Source organism: Parasteatoda tepidariorum, chromosome 8, assembly GCF_982258835.1.
Source record: "Parasteatoda tepidariorum strain Cologne lab strain chromosome 8, Ptep-v5.0, whole genome shotgun sequence".
Lineage (NCBI taxonomy): Eukaryota > Metazoa > Arthropoda > Arachnida > Araneae > Theridiidae > Parasteatoda > Parasteatoda tepidariorum.
This window is the reverse complement of record NC_141762.1, coordinates 91,742,956-91,766,604: the sequence shown is the minus strand read 5'-3', so window position 1 is coordinate 91,766,604 and position 23,649 is coordinate 91,742,956. Positions and strand designations below refer to the sequence as shown.

The window sequence follows — 23,649 nt, the reverse complement described above, 5'->3', positions numbered from 1 at the left end:
TTCCACGTCTTCTTCGTATTTTTATGTTTCTTATGTTCCATGTTTTCTTCGTATTTTTCGTTAAATCTCTAGATGTAGTTAATAATAAGAATTTTTTTAGTTCTAGAGATATGAGGAAAAACGCATCTTTCGAACTATTCGTTTCGAACTTTATTAAGAATATATTTTTCACACTGTTGCTACCTCTCATGCTTTCAAAATCAGAATTCCGACTATGACAAAAAATGAGTAAAGAGCATGTATGATGTACTGCGTGATAGCTTTTTTCCGCCTCACCATGTACAACAATTTTCCTCCTCAAATGTACGCTTTCGAGTTCAGTCTTACTTAACAAACACAAGCACTTTTAAATTATTTCGGTTTTGATTACTTTAACACTTTTGTTTCAGCCAAAAACTTGGTTTAACCATTTATCGATTTTTTTCTTGATTTAGGCTTAATTGTTTCAACGCCAACTGGCAGCACAGCATACGCTGTGGCCGCTGGTGCTTCCATGATACACCCCAGCGTTCCTGCCATCATGATCACCCCCATTTGCCCACATTCCTTATCTTTCAGACCCATCGTGGTTCCAGCAGGAGTTGAACTTAAAGTAAGTATCTCAAAGAACTTCTTTGACACTGAGTTCAACCAAAGCTCCGAATAATGCACATTTGTATTTACTGCATTCCAAATGTAGTTAAGGAGAAATTTACTAATTCCTAGTTTTTTCTGTTAACAAAGTTTTTTGACGTGAGATTAAGATCAGAAACAGAGCTCTTAAAACTGATTAGCTCTAGTTTTGAGAGAATTGATTTGAAATACCGTTGCTGTGTGCAAAGGACGCACCAATTACAACTATCTTACAGAAATAAAGGTTTCTTTGATTTCAAATAATACCTGTATCAAAAGGTGTAAATATTATTACAATCTTATTTAGCAATATTCCATTTTATGTCATAGATACGAACCACTTAAAATTCCAACATCTTAAAAGTTTTTAATTGATTTTAACACACACTTGCGTCCGAAGTTATTTTATTTTATAGCCGTCGTTGAACACCCGGCCTAATTTTTCGGGTTTACGACTACCAATGTTCAATTCCGTAGCCTTGTAATTCTGAACCCAATCCAGAAGACCAGGGAACTCCTGGATCAAGTATTGGGAGAACTTTTCCATCGTGGAGGACTTTTTGATGGAACTAACCCGCATTTGCGTTACATGTAGAGGAAAACCACGGAAACCTCCCGCATGACGGCAAGGAGACTCTAAACCAAGAGCCGTCTACCACTGAGGATATTTTAGTCAGCCCTATTGTCGGTGCGAGAAGGGTGCGGAATTCGAATCGACCAGCCATCGCTGGGATACGAACTTTCGTATCGCTGATTTCAAATCTGCGATCGGTTTCTTTTTCTGAGCTAGTTTTTTTTAAACGACATTTTTACTCTATCTTTTTGTCGAAATTTGCTTGTTTAGAAACGTTATGTATAACAGGGTCTCATAAATGCTGCTACTAATTTCTAGGGGAGTTGGGGCACATGATCAGAACTAAAATTGCGTAAAATCCCTTGACAGGAAATGTCGTCATACGCCACTAGAAGCGCTTCCCTATCATGAACTATTTCGTTGTGTGGTTCTGAACAGGTCATAATAGGGGAAGCACCTCTAGGGGATTACGTCGACGTTTCCAGACATGGTTCTCTGTGCAATTTTAGTCCTGATCATGTGCCCTAGCTCCCCTGGAAGTTAGTAGCAATATTTATGATACTCCCTGCTATATATAACGTTTTTAAATTCGTACATTTCGACAAAAATAGACTACTAATGCCATTTAAAATAGAAAGTGAGTGGGTTTGAGGGCAAAACTAATTTCAGAACTGAAATCCCCACATCTGAATTAAGCAAGATAAAGTAATTATATAAATGCAACAAAAAATTTGTTCCCCAGTGTTATTCACTAAAAAAATAAATAGTAATTTATAGCTAAAATATTGATTTTCATCATTTCTTGTAAAATTACTTAATTTTCAGCCATATCGAACTGAAATATATTTAATTTGGTGCCACATAAACAATGAAATTAAATGAGAAAACTAAATTAAACAATGATAAATTGTATTGCAGATTATGGTGTCTCCTGAATCCCGAAACCTGGCATGGGTGTCCTTTGATGGAAGAAAACGGCAAGAACTTAGACACGGTGACAGGTACGTGCTTCCAACTCTCATGTTATTTTATTCTATCCCCCATCGAGTGACAGTCTCAATTTAGAAAACAATGAGTATTTTGCAATAAGCATTCACCTTTCAGTTTCTGTTTCGTGGCTAAAATAAGCATGACTAAAATAAACATGACTAAAATAATTTGCTTAATTTGGGATAAGGTTCACAAATTCGCATTTGGAATAAACTGCGGAGATTCGTTTAGTTTCAAGAGTAGCATACACTTACTTTAGATTGAGATGCAAACCTTGGAAATCGCCACCATGTTAAAGTAAAGCAATTTCTGAACAGCCTAATGTAGGCTAGGAATATAGTGGAGCATGCAGTTCCTGGCCATATTATCAGACGCACTGTAAGATTCTGTGTAAAATTATAATTATCAGGTGATACTGTACAGCTGTAGGGGAGAGTGGGGTCAATTGTAACAGGGTACGATTGTAACAGAGCAAAAATTTCGAGTGTCGGGTTCTAGATTTGGTTCCTAGGTGGCGCACAAAGTGTATTTAATAAATCTACACGTACACCCCAATTTTATGTACTTTTGAAAGAGTTACATCACAAAAGATATTTTCACGCTACGTAAGTACTTTTTTTGGTATTAGTTTATTATATTGTAACAAAGTAATTTTGTTTAAACAAATAAAAATTATTAACCGAATATGTAAGTGGACACCTTCATTAACATTTCAATAAAAAAGAATTAGTTTTGTTAATTAACTAGCAATGTTTTTAACAAATGAAGCTGAAATGGCGTCTTGGGGACGATTGTAACAATAAGTAAAGGGACGATTGTAACAGCTGAAAATAAATAATCTTATGTTTACAAACCATTACTTAACTCTTTAAGAACCTCCAATAGTTTCCTATATCATTTATATTCTGTTGCATGTGCATTATTTTATTTGTCACCTTTCACAGCATAAATTAAAATTTTTAACCCCTTAAAGTTAAAAGTTGAACCCTTTAGGTTTCCGCTCATTATTATTTTTACTCCTAAAATATCACTACTATTTTGATCAATAATAAAATATATCACAACTATGATACTATGTGTAATTAACTATGTTTATGAACTGTTACAATTGACCCCGTAAGTGGGGACAATTGTAACAAGTGCACGACTGTCAAAAATTGTTAATAACTAATATAATAACATTTAAAATAAGGTATTTTTTCTAGTACAGGATAGTCTACGTTACTCGTCTGTCAATTAATGCTAATAATATATTGGATTTGTTGTTAGTTAAAAGTAGTTAAGTAAAAAATGTTACAATTGACCCCACTCTCCCCTACTGTTTTCACTCGGTTGAAACCGGTTTGCATTTGTTTACGCTCCTGTATCAATGGGTTAACATTGTAATGCAATACGATAAAAATAAATACAAATAGGAAGTAAATAAAAAATGTCCCGAATAAAAACCCATTACATGTATGTTTAAATATAAAAGTATTGCTTATAAACTCGCGCAAAACATGCAATTGTTAAGAAACTGCAGTGCGTATTATAATTTGATCTAATTATTATAATACACTAATATAATGCCTGATGGAGTAAATGTTCTATATTTATGTAACATATCGTCCAATTTATCCAATCGTCAAATTTATATTATATAACGCCTAATTTAACCAATTGATACACGGACGTAACCAAGTGCAAACCGGTTTCTAAAACTAAACTCAGTGGCGCGACAACCCAAAGAGGGCCAAGGCCTACTGTGCCCATCTCAGTTTTCTTGACCTTGGGCTCTGGGGTGCAGGAGCAGATGTTCCGGTCAGGTGGTCAGCCGAACGCGGAACCCCCAGTGTTTAGTTCCCAAGAATGCTTGGTATTCATTTATCGACCCACTGAAGGGATGAAAGGCTGAGTCAACCTTGCCCTGCCCGAGGATCGAACCAGGGACCTGTGCAACGACAACGCGAGGCGCTATCGCTCAGCCACCGGGCGTCGCAAACCGGTTTCAATCGAGTAAAAACAATAAAGCTGTATAGTATCATCTGATTATACAGATTATACATAGAATCTTCCAGTGCGTCTAATAATTTGGTATGCAAGTTTCTGAAATTTTTAATTTTACCGTAATGACAAAAAATTACTTACTGAAACCGAATTAGCTCATTAATCAAGTAGTGTACAATTTCGGAGGGGGTTTTGTCCCGCTAACCCTTCCCGGAACTACGCCACTGGTTGTGTTGGGCTAGCTAAAACTAAACGGGAAATTAACCCTTCAAATCTCATTCTGTTTAACCTCATAAATGTTATTAAATCAATGTCCTTATAATTTTGAATAATGTTAATTGTCTTTCTTAATTGCAGCCTTCGAGTGACCATGTCTATCTACCCCATTCCTTCCATTTGTTCTCAAGACCAAATAAGTGATTGGTTCGACAGTCTTGCTGAATGCCTGCACTGGAATGTGAGGAAGAAGCAGCGACAGTTGGACGAATATTCGGACCTTGTCCATTCCTCTTCATCTGATACGATTGATTCCATTGATAGTCATCACATTGACTCCTAGGAATCAATTGCTTCCACGATATGATTCCATCACTATTGGCTCCTAGGTGAGCATCAACGCATAGAATTTAAAGTATGAAATAAACTAAAAATAGTTAATATCTTGAATAAGCTTTCATTTACTGTTCATATTATCATGTACTAAACTGGCTATTTTCATTTTCAAGGTACTAAAAACCAGCCTTTAACTCTGCCGTGCAATTGAAAAAACAACTAAAGTGCCTCGCGATTGATTTTGGGAATGTCAGCTTGGCAATTCTTTTCATTTCTTTATACTATCAACACTAAAATAGAATTTTAATAAACTGTATAAAAATGGAATTTTTTTTCTAAAAAACTTTTTTTGCAATAGTAATTTATACAAAAATGCTGGATATACAGTCTCTAGTCAAATTATTAGACGCACTGTAAGATTCTATGTAAAATCTTAATTATCAGGTGATACTATACAGCTTTATTGTTTTTATGTGACTGGAACCGGTTTGAACTTGTTTACGTTCGTGTATCAATTGGTTAACATTGTAATGAAATGCGTTAAAAATAAATACAAGTAGGAGGTATATGAAGAAATTTCCTGAATAAAAACCCATTATATGTATGTTCAAATATAAAAGTATTGTACATAAACTCGCGCAAAACATGCAATTATTAAAAAAGCACAGAGCGTATATTAAATTGGTCTAATTATTATAATATAATAAAAAACCTGATCATATAAATATTCTATATTTATATAACCTATCGTCTAATTTATCCAATCGTCTAATTTATATTATATATCGTCTAATTTAGCCAATTGATACAACGTAAACAAGTACAAACCGGTTTCAGTCGCGTAAATACAATAAAGCTGTATAGTATCACCTGATAATTAAGATTTTACATAGAATCTTAGGCCGGGATAGCCTCGTCGGTAGGAGAAGTCGAATTCTTGGCCATAGATGGCGCCACTGGAGAACAAGAACAATCGCATCCCCTCTGCCTAAACAGGCATACGTCAACAACGACAACAACATAGAATCTTACAGTGCGTCAAGGGACTGTGTAAAAATCTCGATTTTGAATTTTTTGTCGATTGCGTTAATATTTCGATTGCACGGCAGAAATATGGCAGTCATTTAGTGCTGATGTTATAAATTATGAATTCAGACTAAGGACTTGTTCCGGACGAATTCGTTTTTTGACAATCAAAATCTGAAAGATATCTAGCCAAGAAGTTAGACGAAAATGTGAACCTCATGTTGTTTCACATTGAGTAAAGAGAAAGGAAATCTGAATTAAAGAAAGAGATTAATATAATGCAGACCTTAAAGTGATAAACGTTGTTTTTGCTTAACTTAGCATCAGTACCATTCGAAATATTTGGTAGCAGCTATTCTCAATATAGCATCTAAATGCTGATCTGCCAAACCTGTTGTCGTTTTCGATTTTCGTCCTCTTTAACCGAATTATCTAGTCAGTAAAACCTTCAACTATTTCGGTTTTAATTATGCTCTTCAATTCGCTAATCTTTTGGTGAGCATTAGCAATAAATTTAGCCCAACTACTTATCATCTGAAATCTTTTTTTTATAACAAGCATTAAAGAGCCGACCCATTTTTTGGGTTTTCGCCTATCAATGCTTAAATCCTTGTAATGCCTTGTAATTTTGAACTCAACGCAGAAGACAAGGGGCTTTATCGAGTATTGGGACAAACTAGCCTTCATTGAGGTTTTCTTTTATGGAAGTAAACCTCATTTGCGTTACATGAAGATGAAAGCACAAAAATCTCTCATGCTCTTCCCAATGGCAATGATATGCTAATCAATGATTTGTCTGTCATATTTTACGTAAACATTGTGGTCAGGGTGAGCCGGGAGCAGAATTCATATCGCCCAGCCATCGCTGGGATTCGAATCTGGATCTCTTGACTGGTAGGCCCTGAACCATCGCGGCTCATCTGGAATAATTGAATGAGGTAGATCAGCAAGACATATCGGTATCATATATCATCGGTATATGATACCGATCAATATCATCGGTAAGACACCAGTAGCTCGCGAAGGACTCGTTGATGTCCCCTACTTGAAATTTAATTATGTTTTGATCATTGTTAAATTCATTAATTCATTCATTAATCATTTTGTTTAATTACGGCAGAAAAATCAAATTCCGCACTTTCACTACCCCACAATAAATGAAAGAAACTTTTCATTTTATAATTTTTTTTTCTTCAAATTTCTAATAATTGAATGAGGTGTAGGTTCAGCGAGACACTAAAATATTATTGGCAGGAAGCCAGTACCTCGTGATGTAGGGCATACCAGGCAAAAGTATACCGGGCAGTGACTCTTGACCTTAAAAAAACATTGATATAGGGCATACCGGGCAGTGACTCTTGACCTTAAAAAACATTGATGTATGGCATACCGGGCAGTGACATTTAACGAGACCTAGTATATATTTCGGACATTTACCTGAGCGACTATGTGACTATCAACTTTTTCTGGTGGAAGTCAACAACCACCAATTTCTGTCATTGACAATAAGAAATACACAATATTTTCCAAAGCGCCACCTTTGGGAGTTATTATTAACACATTTGCTTCGTCTGATCAATCACAGATACTTTTATACAATTTTAAGCTTTTTTTTAACCGATGTTCTTAAATTATAACCATTCTTTCTTTTTTTTTATATTTCAGAAATCGTTTCATTGGTCGAATTGGCGTGTCTTCCACAAAAAAATCATGGTTGTAATAAATGGCTTATCGGACAACTCAGAAAAGTATTGTCTTCAAGGAACTTCAGATGAACACCTCAAAATGTACACCAGAGTTTCTAAGTGCTATTTTTTATTTGTCCGAGAGGCAGCTGTACGAAACAGAATTATTTGTAAACTAAACGGAAAGACTGTAGTCGACTTGACTGTATTTCGATGGGCACTGTAACGGTCAAAACAATTAAAAGCATATTAAAATCATTTTCTTAAAAGACGGATTAAGTATAAATGAAAAATAATTATTTTTAATTAATTAAGCCTATTTATTATTGAGCTAATTTAAGCCTATCTCAATTTTTAATGGCCTTAATTTTCCTTATCAACTAAACTTGACATAATATGCTTTTAATTCATTATAATTCATCAGTTTTTATTTAGACTTGATCTTTTGGATTTGGAATTTTTAATGTTTGGAAAATGCTCTATGGTCATCGGCAATTGCTTCGTTTAAGCCCATAGATTTATACAAAATATCCTAGAATGTCTGACTTTTTATCAATTATACCTCTTTTTGACTACAAAAAAAAAACCCATCGAAACGCAAAGATTTACGGTAGGGGTTGTCTTTTGTAAGCGAAGGTGAAATTTATTGTGAGAAAAATTGATTTTTAAACAGGATATGTATGTCTTTCATTATGGTTTAAACAATAATTTGCATGATAATATCGAATTGAGTTCTTTGGCCTATTTTAATTCTCACTACAATTCATTGAAATCGTTCCAAATGATGTAATGTGAATAATTTTTATGAAGAAAACTTGTATTTCATATTCATTCTACCATTAAAGTATTTTTTTATTTTGATGTCATATTGATTTATTGACTCTCTGTTATCTGATGGTCATTTATTTGTATTTTTGCCCACAGGTTACTGTTCAATTACTAAACAAAAAAAAGAGATACTGGCAATATTGTTTATGTTTTAGGGATCTAACAAAACAGAAATGAAATTTTGTTTCAACTTCAAGTAATATGTAGAGGGCAGTGCCCGGTGGCTGAGTGGTAGCGCTTCGAGCTCCTGTGCGATCCTCGGGCCAGGCAAGGTTGACTCAGCCTTTCATCCCTTCAGTGGGTCGATGAATGAGTACCAAGCATGCTTGGGAAATAAACACTGGGGGTTTTTGCATTCGGCTGACCACTTAACCGGAACTGGAGCCTAATACGTCCACAAGAGACCACACTGAGACATATAATTGCTGCAGCGATATCACAGTGTGACCAAGGCCTGATTTAGAGATGCGGGGGTCCTAAGCACAGAACTGTCAGGGGCCTCCTGGTCGTAAGTTCAAATCTAATTAATTTTAGTTTATTTATTAAGTGCCATTAAATTATTTTTAACATAAGTAAATTATGATATCCTCAAAGAATAAGCTGAGTGATCTGGTTCTAAACTGGTAGAATCATCAATGATTTAATTACAAATTTGATTTGTGCAATTGAGAAATAAAAAAGACAATGAAAAAAAATTCTTTTATAAAGCCGCATTAAGTACATCCTAAATAATTTACGTCTTGAAATAAAAGCATGTCTTGTTCTGTTCTAAAATAAATTGAAATGAAAAATAAAATTCACGTGCGACGTTTTTGATATTCGTGTTCCATGCTAATTATTTCATTAATTTTCTTTCTTTAGCCAGCCTTTCTAAATTTTATTCCTCAAAGTCTTGACAGATATATTAATAAATTTGAGTGTATATTTATTAAAATTTTTGTTGACTCATAAGTCTAATAGACAATTCTTAAGCAAAAAAACACCAAAAAATGGTAAAAAAAAAATGCACTTGGTCTTCTGTGGTCGAATGATAAATCAGGAGCAGTGGTCTGATGAGGATGTGCCATATTCACGTCATAACTTAGTCACTCGAAAATCCTATTGAGACGTAAATATCACAATTTAGTCACACTGTGACCCAGTTGAGACGTGAATATGTCATATCTTCGACACACTGTGACCTAGTAGAGACGTGAATATGTCACATCTTTGTCATACAGTGGCTATTTTGATGCGTAAATATGTCTCAGTTTCGTCTCATCGTGACCCAGTTGAGACCTGCATACATCAAATCTTCGTCACACGGTAACGCTGTTGAAACGTAAATACGTCACAGTTAATAGACCCTGTAAAATTGTGAGTTTGTTACATTTTCGTCACAGGGTAACGTCACTGCGACAATTACATGGCCCATTCTGGTCTCATGTTGATATCTTGGGGATGTCGAAATATGACGTCACCAAAGGCGGACTTAGTCAACACCCTCTGTAACTAGACAAGGCCTGAGCTCTCCTTCAAGAACGGAAGCATGAGTCATCAAGAGAAGTCCTACTCGTTCGTAGCGAACTGGAAGTCGTCGAAGCTTCTATTCTGCTGTATAGCCATTACTTTTTTTACGTGAACGCGTGGATTTTTATCTTTAACGTTGTTTTAAACGATAATTACTTCTAGCTAACTCCATTCAAAGGGAAAGAAAAGCGTCTTTTGACAATAAAGTAAGTTCATTTGTTATTTTTATTTTTAAATATTTGCTATTTTGTAATCTTTTTGATTGTTTATGTTACTTTGCTTAGACTGCATATTTTATTCGATGAGTACCAAAGTGAGTGCTCTGCTACACAAATTTTACTAATTTAAAAATGTGGTTATTAAAATTAATATAACATTAATTAATTTTTGGTTATTATTAATATTAATTGATAAATTCAAATCGAAAAGTTTGTCTTAATTTAACACTATATCTTAGATTCCTGTTGATTTGTTTATGTTTGAGAAATTGTATTTGCAAGCTTTACAAGTCTACGTTTATTACGTTAAGTTAAAATGAATGGTTAGTGAAACATCTATAAATACATTTTATGCTTTTATAAAAGCATTATGCTTGTTAAACACATTTTATGCTTGTTACAATTGGTTACGAAAATTGAATGATAAAATACAAAGCAATGATAAAATGCATTTTTAGAATGAAATTTATTTGAGTTCAAAAACAAGATAAATAAAGGTTTTTTCCAAGAAATAATAAATGGTATGTAATTACAAAGTATAATAAGTTGCAAAGTATAATAAGTAATCAATAAATTTATTTAGATCTGCACTTTTAAAATGTTTACTGTAGTAGCTCATTCTTATATGAATAGAATTAGTTAGTATAATAAGTAATCTGTTATAATTAGTTAGATTAACTAGGTTTTTTCCAAGAAATAATAAATGGTATGTAATTATAAAGTATAATAAATAATCAATAAATTTATTTAGACCTGCACTTTTAAAATGTTTACTGTAAGTAGCTCATTCTTATAATTAAAATAATTTTTTTTCTCAAATCCCAGTCAAATTATAATAAATGAACCCTTTTCTCTGTATTCATATTTTTTCGTTTAATAGTTTGGCTGAATATCTATGAAAAGTAAGATAACTTGATAATCATGTCGAAAAAATGTCCTTCCGTTACCAGTTTTTAAATTTGAATTTTAAAAAAAATTATTAACCGAAAATCTCTGGTTTTAACTTAGTTAGTTTATAATTTGCTTCAAAGAGTTTTAAAGTCTGAATAATATTCATGGAAAAAATGTGTTAAATTTTTGGTTACTATCAAAAATGCATTGATTTTGTTAGTCAAACTGTTCTACCATAACAACCTCAATTAATCTTATATGAACTTATTTTTTTCAATATAGTATTACTTAAATATTGCTAATTTATATTGATGTGCTTATTATTATAGCAAATAATTTTAAATTATTTTTGATCTCTCTTATTTCAGATTAATCTTTAAAAATGCCTTTTCGTTGCTGTGTTCCCAATTGCAAAGGCAACTATGACAGTTCTTCGGAAAAAGTTTCAATTTTTAAATTCCCTGAAGATAAAGAGCTCTGCGACAGGTGGCTAAAAAGTATACCACGAGAGAATTTTACTCCATCCAAATCATCAAGAGTAAGTTTTCATTTCAATACTAACATAAATCTTATTAGAGAAGCATGTTTTATTAGGAAACATGCTGTTATAATTAGTTAGATTCCCTGATTCATAAATGTAAACCCTAAAAAATTACATAATCAATTTAAATGATGGCTCAAATTTAAAGAATATGCAATAGATGAAAGTTTCACAAATCTTGTTTGATGGTAATGCATTCTAGTTCTGCAAAACAAAAGAGAGTCCTCTTAAAATTTTTAAAAAAATTTACTTAGAAAATTTAAAAACTTGCATGGAAAGGTTAGAAATTGTTTAAGTTTAGAAACTGCATCAAAACTTATCTTTTGTTATACTATAAATTACTGTGGAGTACAAACAATGTAATATTTAATTTTGAATGGTGATAATTTTGTATATGAACTGTACTTTGTTTTACATTTAATTGTTTTTTCGATAAATTGACCATTGTATGTCAATCTCAGTATTTATTTTCACGTCATTTCCTTAATTTCTATAGTTTTTTGCCACAAATGTGGCGGCCAGTAATTTTAACCACCTTCAGGGGTCTGTCCAGGCAGAATTTACTACCGTTTAGCGGTACCTTCACAAATTCAATTTTAGGTAAAACGGTAGTTTCACAAATTCAATTTTAGGTAAAACGGTAGTTTCACAAATTCAACTTTAGCAAAAACGGTAGTTTCACAAAATGCTTTTTCTTAAAACTTTATTTTTGTATCCCTTAAGAGACAATAAATCTATATTTTTACCATGTTTTTGTATTGATTTTTTAATATATTTTTTAATTTTTCACAAATTATGTCTAAATTTTCACAAAATAGGTACCTTTCAGAAAAACCTAGATAGACCCCTGACCTTGGCAGAAACGTGCTAACCTTTGCTATAAAATTCCTTGATGAAGAAATTCAAACAAACAATATAAGTTTTTAACTATTTAAAAAATTTGATTCTGATGGCTTGGAACTTTTAATAATAATATTTGCATTATGAATTGAAATACTGTTTGTAAATATTTAAATTTGTATTAAAAATTTCCTTTTTTATTTTTCAGGTATGTGAATTACATTTCCATTCCCATGATGTGGAAAGAGAAACATTTATTTACGACAGTAAAACCGGGGAAAGATTGTCGACTAGATTGCGTTATCCTAAGTTGAAAGCTGAAGCTGTACCTGCTTTATTTCCTGGTTGTCCAACTTATCTATCAAGTGCACAGAACCATCGAGAAAATCCCGAGGAAAAAAAGGATCGATTAGAAAATGCACAGCTCAGTAAGATTGTTGAGCTAAGTTTGTTAAGCAAAGAAAACGAGGATAAAAAAAACTTATTCTCCTCGCAAGATGAATTTTTAAATTGCTTGAATTTTTTCAATCTCCCTCCTCATTGGACTTTAATCAAGAAAACTGATGTTGCCATATTTGCTCATGTAGAGTATGCAGAAGTACCACAAATAAAATCTTCTGTGGTAATTGATAAAGAATTAAAAATTTCGGCATATTATGGTAGTACTCAGCTTTTAAAATGTGGTATTAAATTACCTAAAAAAACCAACTCAATGTTTGAGATAGCGGATGTCTTGATGATTTTGGAGAACTTTCAGCAGAAAAATAACCCAGAGTTATCGTTACAAATTTTAAATGATATGTTTGACAAGATTGCAAGCGAGGATGTGGAATCATCAAAACAAAACATCCAGTTTTTAAAAGAACAAGCGAAACTAATTATGTTAAAAAAGGGACATAGACATTATGAACATGAGCAATTAGTTTTTTTTTCTTTGCTCTTCTCTATATCTCCACATGCTTATAGGTTCATTCGAAATTCAGGCAACTTAATACTTCCGCACCCTACAACAATTAGAAAAATCACTTCCAATTTTCCTTTGAACCCATCAAATGAACAAGCCAGCTTTAATTTTTTGAAATATGTTGAAGAGAGATACAAATATGTGAAAGAACATGAGAAAAATGTAGTTCTTATGTTAGATGAAATACACTTAAAGCCTTATTTTGATTATAAAGGTGGTGACATAGTTGGTTTCGCTTTTGACAGTGAGCAAGCTGCTACTAGTGCTCACACATTTATGATTTCAAGCTTGTGTTCAAACTATAAAGATGTCGCTCACATTTTGCCAGTAAAATCTATAACAGCTGATATTTTGTTTTCAATTATTAAAAAAACAATTATTGGCTTAGAAAATATAGGCTATAAAGTAATTGCAATCGTTACAGATAACAATGCAATCAATGGCAAAGCTATGTCTTATTTTTCTGATCCCCCAAAAATGCAAATTGCATACCCCCATCCTGTTAATCCCCAAAGGCTGCTTTTTTACATTATAGATGCAGTTCACATTTTTAAATGTATTCGCAACAATTGGCTAAACCAACGAAATGATGGTTGCTGTATATTTTATCCAAATTTTCAAGATAGTCACTGCATTAATAAACTTGAAACTGCCTCCTTTAATACCTTGAGAAAACTTTATGAGCTAGAGCATGCTCAACTTGTCAAGTATGGTTATGGCTTAACTTTGAAAGCCCTGAATCCTACAAACATTGAGCGCCAAAATGTCCAACTAGTTGTTCGAATCTTTAATGAATTTATAGTCAAAGCCTTGTTGGAGTTAGGTGAGAAACAATCCTTAAATTATTATCAAGGAACTGCTGCATTTATAGAAATAATTCTTCGCTGGTGGTGGGTGGTAAATGTGAAATCTTCTGATAAGGGTATAAGACTAAAAAATTTATATATGTATCCTCTTACAAGCTTACCCAAGGATGAGAGAAGGTGTTTTTTAAAACAGTTCATTGATTGGCTTGATGTGTGGGAAAATTCAGGCTGCAGCACCGGAACTTTAACGAAAGAAACTCATCGTGCTTTGAATCATACGTGTAGAGCAATATTAGATTTAACTGATTACTGCAGTAATCAGCTAAAAATGAAATACATTTTGACAGGAAAATTGCAATCAGATGCATTAGAAGAACGTTTTGGAAAATATCGAACACTAGCAGGGTCTCAGTATTCTGTTTCAATACGGCAGATTTTTGAATCTGAAAGTAAATTGCGAATGCAAAATTTTTTGCCATTGACTTTAAAGTCATCCAAGTTTGGAGAATTTAGCATAACACAATTTGATATTGATGTCACAGAATGTCATGAGCATATTTCTGAAAATGTCAACATACCTATCACTGATATTGATATCACAAATTTAGATGATAAACTACCAATTTTTGTATATATGGCTGGGTATTGTATTTATCAAATATGTAAAAATTTGAAGTGTGTTTCTTGTGAAAGTCAACTGACCATGGACAAAGAATTGGCAGTTGATGATTGTTATAAATTAATATCTTCCATGAACAGGGGAAGTTTGAAATTCCCTAATTCTAACGTAATCAGAATTGTGTGCTTTTCGTATGCAGTTGCAGAAAAACTTCTTTCACCTTTGCACGAAAAACAATTTCTTGCAGTTAAACACCAAAGGCTTTTCATGACAAATTTGATTATGAACTTATTAACAGATTTTGAAGTTTTTAATGATGTTGATGTGTGCTCATCAGGTCACGTTGCTGAGCTGATCGTCAAAAAAATAATTTGGACTACCGCTAACATGTTACTTAAAAATTATTGTTCTAACAAGAATGATGTGGTTAAAAAAATTTCTCAAAAACGCAAATTAAGTACATTGGAAAAACATTAATATAAATAACATATAAATAAATAAACATTACATATAAATAAATTTAATTGCAATTTGATTCTTTTTAAAAGATTTACTTTTTTTACTTCCAACTTTTTTAATATATTGCATCCCCTTTCTTTAATTTTGGAATGTTGCATATTTTTAATCATTTTATCAAAATATGCTATCAATTTCAAACTTTTGTTCATCGAATTTTTATTCATATTATTTAGAAATGCTTTTTTTTTCAAATTAGGGACTAAAAATGTCATTAATACTACATTTAAAAATTCATGATCTAAAAGAATTAAATAATATTCTAATATAGTATTTGATTTTAATTAAAAAAAATGTTTTTTTTTTTTAATTTGTTGTGTAATACAAGCTTATGAAATTTATAATTTTCTTTTCACTTGTAGATTGTTTTTGTATAATATATTTTCAAATCTATTTTATTTACTATTATCATGCTATAATTTTTGTATAATTGTTTTGAAGGACTTTTTTAACATTGCATAAAAAATTCAAAATTATATATTTTATTTAATGAAAATTTTTTTCAACCAGGATAAAGAATAGGTTTTTATATTTTATGTATTAAAATCCTTAAGAAAATAGCAGCTTATTTGAAATCATTATGTATTTAATTTTATTGAATTGGTTATTAATATTTGTAGGTTATATTCATGACTATATTTAGAAGTAAATTTTTCATTCCATTTTGTGAATAAAAACTTGTGTGACTAGTTCATGATGTATTTAAATTTCATTAATGTTCTGTAAATAATTTGACTCTTTTATATAGCTTTATATTTTGATATTTTTTGTCTAATAAAATAGTAAAAATACTCTATCTTCTCTATGTGTCGATAATTCTGTTTAACAGTTGTGAACTACAGTTGTGAATGTACAAAAAAATTAAAATTTTAAAATGTATGATAATTCAAATTTGATTTTTGGAAGTTAAACATTTTATCTTTACTTTTAATTAAATAGGTTATGTACAAAAAATAAAATTTAAATTTGTAATAACTTTTTTTAAGTGTTTCACCCTATTTAAAATCAATACGAAATTAATTTGGTTATATAGTTATCTATCAGTAAATTATGTTCACTAATAGAACAGTTAACTGCATTGTGGAATAAAGCTTCCATTCTATGACAAAAAACGACAAATTTAAATTATGTATGAAATAGATAAATTAGAATTTAAGAATATTAAGTAAAATTAGATTTTCATTGTATTAATTTATTTGCCGTATTTTCGATTTGCTAATAAAATTGAGAGAATATTAATAAAATTTACAAAGTAAATAAATTACTATTTATTGAGTGATTATATATTAAATTTGTCAAAAAAAAAGTTTTAAAAAATCACATCGCGTTTCTTAAAATTTGTTAAAAATAACTATTTGTGATTCATTAGAAAAATAAATTGGAAATTGCATAAAATATTTCCATACAAAGTTTCAGTTAAAGGAAAAAATAATTTTTACAAAAAATATTAATTACGATCTTTTTTTAATATTATTAAATTGAAAGATGTTGTCTTTAACCATTTATGGAAATGTTTATTAAAAAAATATTATAAGCTTGAAAATAACTTTTTCTCGCGAAAATCACATAATGGTAATATCTTTGCTCAACGAGAAATTCTTAAGTTAAGCGTACATATTCTCAGCCGCTGATGCAGAGAGGAAAAGCGACGGACTACTATTGATGACTCATTCTTCACGCGCTCAGGCCTTGTCTAGTTACAGAGGGTGTTGGTTCTACTCGCTAAATATAAAAGTTCAACAACGATTTCCTGATAATCAGTCTGATTTACTATATCAGCAGTGGGATTTCTATCTTCACCTTTAGTTATGGGGGTATTAGTTTTCTTACATTTTTCCAAACCATATTTTTTTATTAAACATTCTATGTAATGAATTTGAGATAAATCAATTCCGTTTTCTTTTTGTGAAATCTTAATGCCTAAAAATTTTGAACCATTAGTTGTTTCTTTTAATGAAAATGTTTGATTAAATTTTGAAATGATATCCAGGTATACTTTTAAAATATTAGAAAAGATTGCCAAATCATTTACATGCACACAAATTGCGAAAAGAAAAACATTGTCATTTATTTTAGTAAATACGCCATTGCCAGATGCAAGTTAAGTGAGACCAATGTTTTTTTTTTTTTTATCTTCAAAGCCTGGAGACATTTTTATACATACTGTTGCATCAATCTCACCACATAAATATGCAGTTTTAACATCAAAAATTTAACAAATAAATCCAATTTTGCTGGAAAAGCAATTAATAAACTGAATTATTCAATGTTTACCACAGGTGAATAGAATTCAGAATAATCAGCATTTTTAATTTTATTAAAACCAGCTGCACCCAGTCGCGCTTCGTGAATTTTGTTATTATCGACATTTTTAATTGTATACACCCATTTACTTTTTATTCTCTTTTCATTCTTAGGCCTCTCAATTAATTTGAAAACCTTATGTTTCTCCATCGAAAGAAGTTCATTTTCCATTCCGAATATTTATTGCTATATTTTATTTATTGCTATATCCGAATACCACCTGGTCATAATTTAGATGAACAGATATCCATTCAAGGCTAAGCTCGCGTTTATCGGATAATTTATTTTGTATTCTTTCAAAGCGTCTTAATGCCGGAGTATTTTGATTACTTTCATTTTGTAATTCGGTACTTTCTTGAGACGATCCATGAGAATGCTCACTCCTTGATTCGGTTGGAGGGTGTTTTAGGTTTCATTTCCGACTTGCGGTTGAGCAGTGGTTGGAAAAACTATGTTATTTTTGTAGTTAACTGCAACTACTTTATTACAAATGTAGTTAACTACAGCAACAACTTTTTTTTAAATTTAGCAACTACAAACTACTTTCAGGGATGAGAGTAGGCAGAAAGTAAAAAAGAGGAAAACCAAGAATAAATATATATATAAACAAAAATTTGACAAAAAAAGTGCGATTTTTAAACTTGTAAACCATGTGATTATAAATCCCTATATGAGGCTTTTAAATCACGTGAATATGAAACTACATCGAATTTAAAAAAAGCGAAAATACAAATCATGATGCGTAATTTTTAGATCAAGATGCATAATTTTAAAATCGCGCGATATTACAACCGCAAAAACGAATCACGACATTGGATTTTAAGCTCGCGTAGCTACATAGGGTTTTAAAAGCTCGTAAATACAAATCGGGATATTGGTTTTTTAAATCTCGTAAATAAGAATCGCAATGTACATTATTTAAATGGCCTGAATAAGAATCGCAACGTTCAACTTTTAAATCAGGTAAATACGAAAATCGATGTTTGATAATAAATTCGCGATTTTAAAAATGCAAAAATACAAAACACGATATTAGATTTTTAAATCTCGTAAATACGAGTCATAATGTACGATATTTAAAAAGCGTAAATAAGAATTGCAATGCGCAACTTTTAAATCAGGTAAATACGAAAATCGATGATTGATATTAAAATCGCGTGAATAAAAATCGAGATATTTTCAGAGTCTGGACTTGGGATTTCTAAAAGGCTTGTTTGAATTGTTTTTTGTTTACACAATAAGTAAAAATTTACAAGATTAATTGAATGAGCAGAGAAATATTTTCACCGCAAATCCACCTCTATTTTTTTTTTTTTTTTTGCTTTTTTTGTTTGCTTTCACTCTAGAATACAAGAAGCATTGACGTCTAAATTATAAAAATACGAGCTATCCCGCCGACGGATAAAAAATACGGAAAATCTTATTTTCTGTCTGTGAAATCGGAGAAAATAGCTAATATAAGTAAACATGCGGAAGGGTTAGCAGCTAGGACGTAGTTTGAATTTTCTGTTTTTCTTTGAAAATCGTAAATAAATATAATTATTTGACTTCAACGACTGAATTTTTTTTAAAAAAAAACGGGATATTTATAAATAAATAAATAAAAAAAAATTTAAAAAAAGCGAAATTTTTAGAGAATTTGAGTTTTTGATAAAAGGGCTGAAATTCGAGAGACAAAGGCGAAAAAAATCTCATCCCTGTATAAAGGTCAACCAGTTTTATCCGAAGGAAATGATTTTTAGAGGAACTTCAGAGGGAGGAATGAGGACTTCAATAATTTCGCTCCGCGGAAAATTAAATTCCTCATAAAATATTTTAACTTGTGCAAAAAAAAATTTCAGCGGGAAAAATGGAAAAATCTGAGAAAAAGCGGAAATCCGCGAATCCGCGGAAGAATCTCATCCCTGTACTTTAGAGATGTAGTCACTATTTCTCTACTTTTAGAAGACGAATTTGGCCAGAAAACTTAATTTACACCCATGTTCAAAATAGTTCGGAATAAAAAAAATTGGCTTATTCAAATGTGATCAATCATTAAGAAATATAAATTCATGTTTAAATAAGCCAGTTTGCTAAACCATTTTATTACGAATTTATTTTTTAAAACTTTCTTTTTATGCCTTTCTCGACAGCGAATATTCAATTAAGAAATGCTAGGAAATTATCAAATATTTTAAATTTTGTTAAGTGTTTAATGCTTTTTTGATTTCTCTAAGAACTAAAGTACAAAAAAAAAAGTTTTCTTCAATTTGATGAACATCAATAATTTATGAGAGTACATTCGCATTTAAAGGTGGGGCCTAAGTGATAAATTAGCTATATTTATTATTCATAATGGCTAGTTTAATATTAGCAATACGTAATTCTAAATGCATAATTCTTATTAATGCTCAGCAGTAGGAGCATTTTTATAGCGTCCACTGACAGACTCGCGAAGTATTGTAATAATTCGATTCGAAAAATTAGCGCTGAATTTGAGCATTGTTTCGTTGCTAAACAAACATAAAAAGTAGTTGTAAAAAATCGCTACGAACTACTGTTTTTTTTTTTTTTTTTTTTTGTTGCACTACACTTTACATTACTTATTTTAAAAGGTAGCACAGTACACTACAAACTACGAAAAAAAGTAGCGTAGTTTCGCTCCTTGTAGTTCACTACTTCCGGCCACTGTGGTTGATATACTTATATATCAAACTGGGTCAAATCCTCAATGTTCCATATGCTACACTCACTTTTGTTTGTACGAAATTTACTTCATCCGAAAGATTTTTATTTTATTTTATAACCGTCGTTGAACAGCCGAGCCAATTTTTGGGTTTACGACTACTAATGTTCAACTCCGTAGCCTTGTAATTTTGAACCCAATCCAGAAGACAAGGGAACTCCTGGATCAGTACCCCCAGAGGAATTGATTTGTTATGGGAACATGGAGGACTTTGCGACTCGACAGATTTAACGTGTATCAGTCACCATTCACTACACGGGGAGTCTTCGGCCGGTGGGGATCGAACCCATGAACTGTTGGAGATGGGCCCAGTGCCCTACCAACTAGGCTGTGCCCGCACGGCCCCCTCCTAATGATTCGCTAAATCTGACAGATCGCTCTTCAATTACAATATTTTTATCGACATCATACATTATAAAAGCGAGCTTTTCTCTAAAATAACCGCTGAAAATTCAACGTTATCCCAGAGCATTAAATTTATTTCGAAATCGTTTAGATATGTGAAAAGAAACGACGCATCCACATAAGTTTAAGTAGTTATGTTTGAGTTCCTTTCTTGACCGTATTTTAATCGGAAGATTTTGTTTATTTTTACGCAGTGTAAGATTAGAAATGTGAGTGCTAAAATTTATCTCCTCAGCCCAAAACTTAATGTAATTAAGGTAATTCACTTTCATATGATAATGCTCCAGCCCTTTCTACTAGTAGTCTTATGGCTCACTCGTCCAGTCTATGAAGGATTTATACAGTACTGTTTTTATGCTATGAAAGATTTATACAGTACTGAACGAACGAAAAATATTAAACCTTGATAATTCCTTAAGTCAAAATTTCAAATTTAGGGGCGATCAACTAATTGCTATTCATCGTTCAGATTTATTTGTTACAGTTTTTTGTTGATCTTATAAAAAATAAACACAGCATTTTTGCTGTGGAAATTTTCTTACCACTCCTAGTTAGAAAATGATGCCAAAAATTCAGCTTATTAACATTAGAAAATATTAAATTTTTCTCTTAGCCAAATTTTAATTTTTAATTTTTTTTATTTCTTATACATTTCATTTATTGAGAAGACGGGTCTATTTATTTTCGTTCTTAGTTTCTTTTTAATTTGATGATTTTATTTCCAAATTATAGCTGTGTTACGTTTTCTTTAGATTTGTTTATTTTTGTATATACTTGTTCTTTAGTATGTAGATTACATTTTTAAAGCAATTTATTGTCGCATGAAAATAACTACAACTATCAGTTTTATTTTAATTTTTTTCAATCGATCTTTTTTTTTTCAAGTGACAGGCACTGAACATTATTCTTCGGCTTTCATAATAATTGTTATATAATGTACTAAATATTTTATACTTAGGGATTTTTGTAGTCATCAAAATAGAAACCGCAATATTTTCCAGTTATGATTGACATTAAAAATACTTGAACTGTTACGCATTATGTTTAGTCATAATTTCGAATATTAATTGACATTTAATTCATCAAAGAGAGTTAGAAGATTTTTTAATTAATTTAAAAAGAGAGTTCTGAATAAAAATAAACTGAACATTTTGGAACAAAAAAAGTTTTGAATTGAATTCTATAAATGAGGTTCGCTTCATTATGTATTAGTAATACTTATTTAAATATTCTAGCAAGCAAGCGATAATCTGTACAAAAATTCTATTTTAATAAGGATTTTTTTAATACTCAATTTTTGGAAATTTTTAAAATTTACAGAAACCAGGAGAATTTTAATTAAACCTGTAGACCAGGAGAAACTGGCAAATTCCAGTAGTCTACTGAAAAATCCAATAGAGCTTCCAGCTTTGCTTTTGTGAACGCGATAATACATTATATATAATTCGTTTTATAACTTTAGCTTTTATAAATAAAACAGCATAAATAGCTTATTGTTACTTTTTTTTCTTTAACAAAAATTTAACAATGTTAAAGTTGAGGAAAATTATTGAGGGTAAGGGAGGATTGCCACCTATCTTCCGACGCTACGATTTTGCACCTGTAATAAGTTGAAAGATTTCGAAAAGGTTATGACTTTGATATGTTCAAATTAAAGGGGGGAAGGAAAATAATGCCAGTAATATTATAATGAATATGTTTTAAACTGATAATAAGTCTAGATACTGATAATAAGACTACTCAAATGTTTTAGGAATATTTTCAGGAATTTAGCATTGTTAAACCGAATTAAAGAAAGTATTAATTACTACTAATTTTTTTAAAACTAACTATAGCTGAAGTAATTTAATTAGGAGGACTAAGAGCTTCCCGCACTATTTCTCTAAAAACTGCTATATTTTAAAAAATTACCGCTTCACGCTGAAAAGGAAAAAATATTATCTGCATTGATTTTTTGCAAGTGAAAGCCGAAATATTATAACAATCAATCTTATAATCAATTATGGCCATTTAAAGAAAACTTCATAGTATTTAAATCAAAATTTATGCTAATAAATAATTCTACTTACTCGAGCAGAGTTGACGGTGGAGTTTCTGATGTAATAATCCTCCTATCAATGTATGAAATAAAGCGGGAAATTAATGAAAGATTTCTATAACAATGCTTTTGAAGAGCAAATTTTTTTAACGTAGAGGGACAGAAAAACATTTTTAACGCAAGTTAAAAAATTTCTATTTTGAGCTATTTCTTTTACGGATGACTAGTAATTCTAGGAGGTTAAAAGCAACTGTTCAAAATTTTTGTGGCACACTTCAGATGTCACCAAATTAATAATAATAATTAAAAAAAAAAAGAGAATAAAAAAAAGGGGGAAAAAAGATGGCGCCCGAAGAGGCAGCTGTCATTATTTTAAAATCGTTTGCTTTTTGCTATGAAATATCAATAGGATGTTTCTTTTCTAATGTATTTTATCGTGTTAGCATTCCATTTGTGATTTTATGATTGCAAAATTAAATTTAAACGTTTTCACAAATTATAATATGCGTTTCAAACTACAAATTGTTTAATAAATCTAAAAAGACTTGAACTCAAGATATGCTTCAATGCAAAATACTTCATATTCTATTAAAAATTAGTCGACATTTATTCGTGAAGAAAAAACTTGATAAATGTGATATAAAATTATTTTTTCCACCACTGCTTATAAATAATTCGAAATTTCGCATTTAATGTTCATTTCGAAATTTCGCATACAAGCATTTTAAATTTTATCAAAATTATCTAAAATTTCGCAAGTTTTGGTTTTAAACTTTCTACCACTTAATAAAATATTTTGGAAAAATCTTAGCAGTCATATCCCAGCGTCCCTGCATATAGACACCATTTCTGGAAAATATAACGAACGCATACAACGCTAACTAATTATTTAAGTATAAGCATTTATTTAAATATTTAGAAAATGATTACTTACAATCAATAAAGAAAATCCTTGCAGTACACGTTGCTAAGTTTAATCGACTATTAAATCCCAGAAGCTGCAACGATCAGATCAAAATT

The 23,649-nt window shown here is 31.1% G+C and overlaps 2 protein-coding genes across 17 annotated transcripts in view; both read left to right on the top strand.

The window, feature by feature from the left end:
• Positions 1-8,286, top strand: part of LOC107438973 (NAD kinase) — a 68,266-nt gene extending 59,980 nt beyond the window's left edge. For 10 of the 16 annotated variants that reach the window (XM_043046096.3, XM_043046097.3, XM_071180993.2 and 7 more), the window contains 4 exons: positions 435-592; positions 2,105-2,187; positions 4,520-4,767; positions 7,406-8,286. In XM_043046096.3, the coding sequence (XP_042902030.2) occupies positions 435-592; positions 2,105-2,187; positions 4,520-4,721 (443 nt within the window). In that variant the 3' untranslated portion in view covers positions 4,722-4,767; positions 7,406-8,286. Of the gene's footprint in view, positions 1-434; positions 593-2,104; positions 2,188-4,519; positions 4,794-7,405 lie in introns of all 16 variants that reach the window. The other 6 variants (XR_006225589.3, XR_011636818.2, XR_015435938.1 and 3 more) reach the window with 1 other exon arrangement.
• Positions 8,287-9,837: 1,551 nt separating this feature from the next.
• LOC147806536 (uncharacterized) lies at positions 9,838-15,249 on the top strand. Its single transcript, XM_087149668.1, has 3 exons — positions 9,838-9,968; positions 11,240-11,487; positions 12,434-15,249. Exons 2-3 carry the CDS (start codon positions 11,254-11,256, stop codon positions 15,116-15,118), a joined length of 2,919 nt encoding a protein of 972 aa, XP_087005794.1. The 5' UTR covers positions 9,838-9,968; positions 11,240-11,253; the 3' UTR covers positions 15,119-15,249.
• Positions 15,250-23,649: the final 8,400 nt, after the last annotated feature.

Excerpts from the sequence above, each read along its gene's own strand:
- LOC147806536 (XM_087149668.1), top strand. The coding sequence starts at position 11,254 with ATGCCTTTTCGTTGCTGTGTTCCCAATTGCAAAGGCAACTATGACAGT. Across the intron at positions 11,488-12,433 it reads AACATGCTGTTATAATTAGT|TTAAAAATTTCCTTTTTTAT; the intron begins TAGATTCCCTGA and ends TTTAAATTTGTA.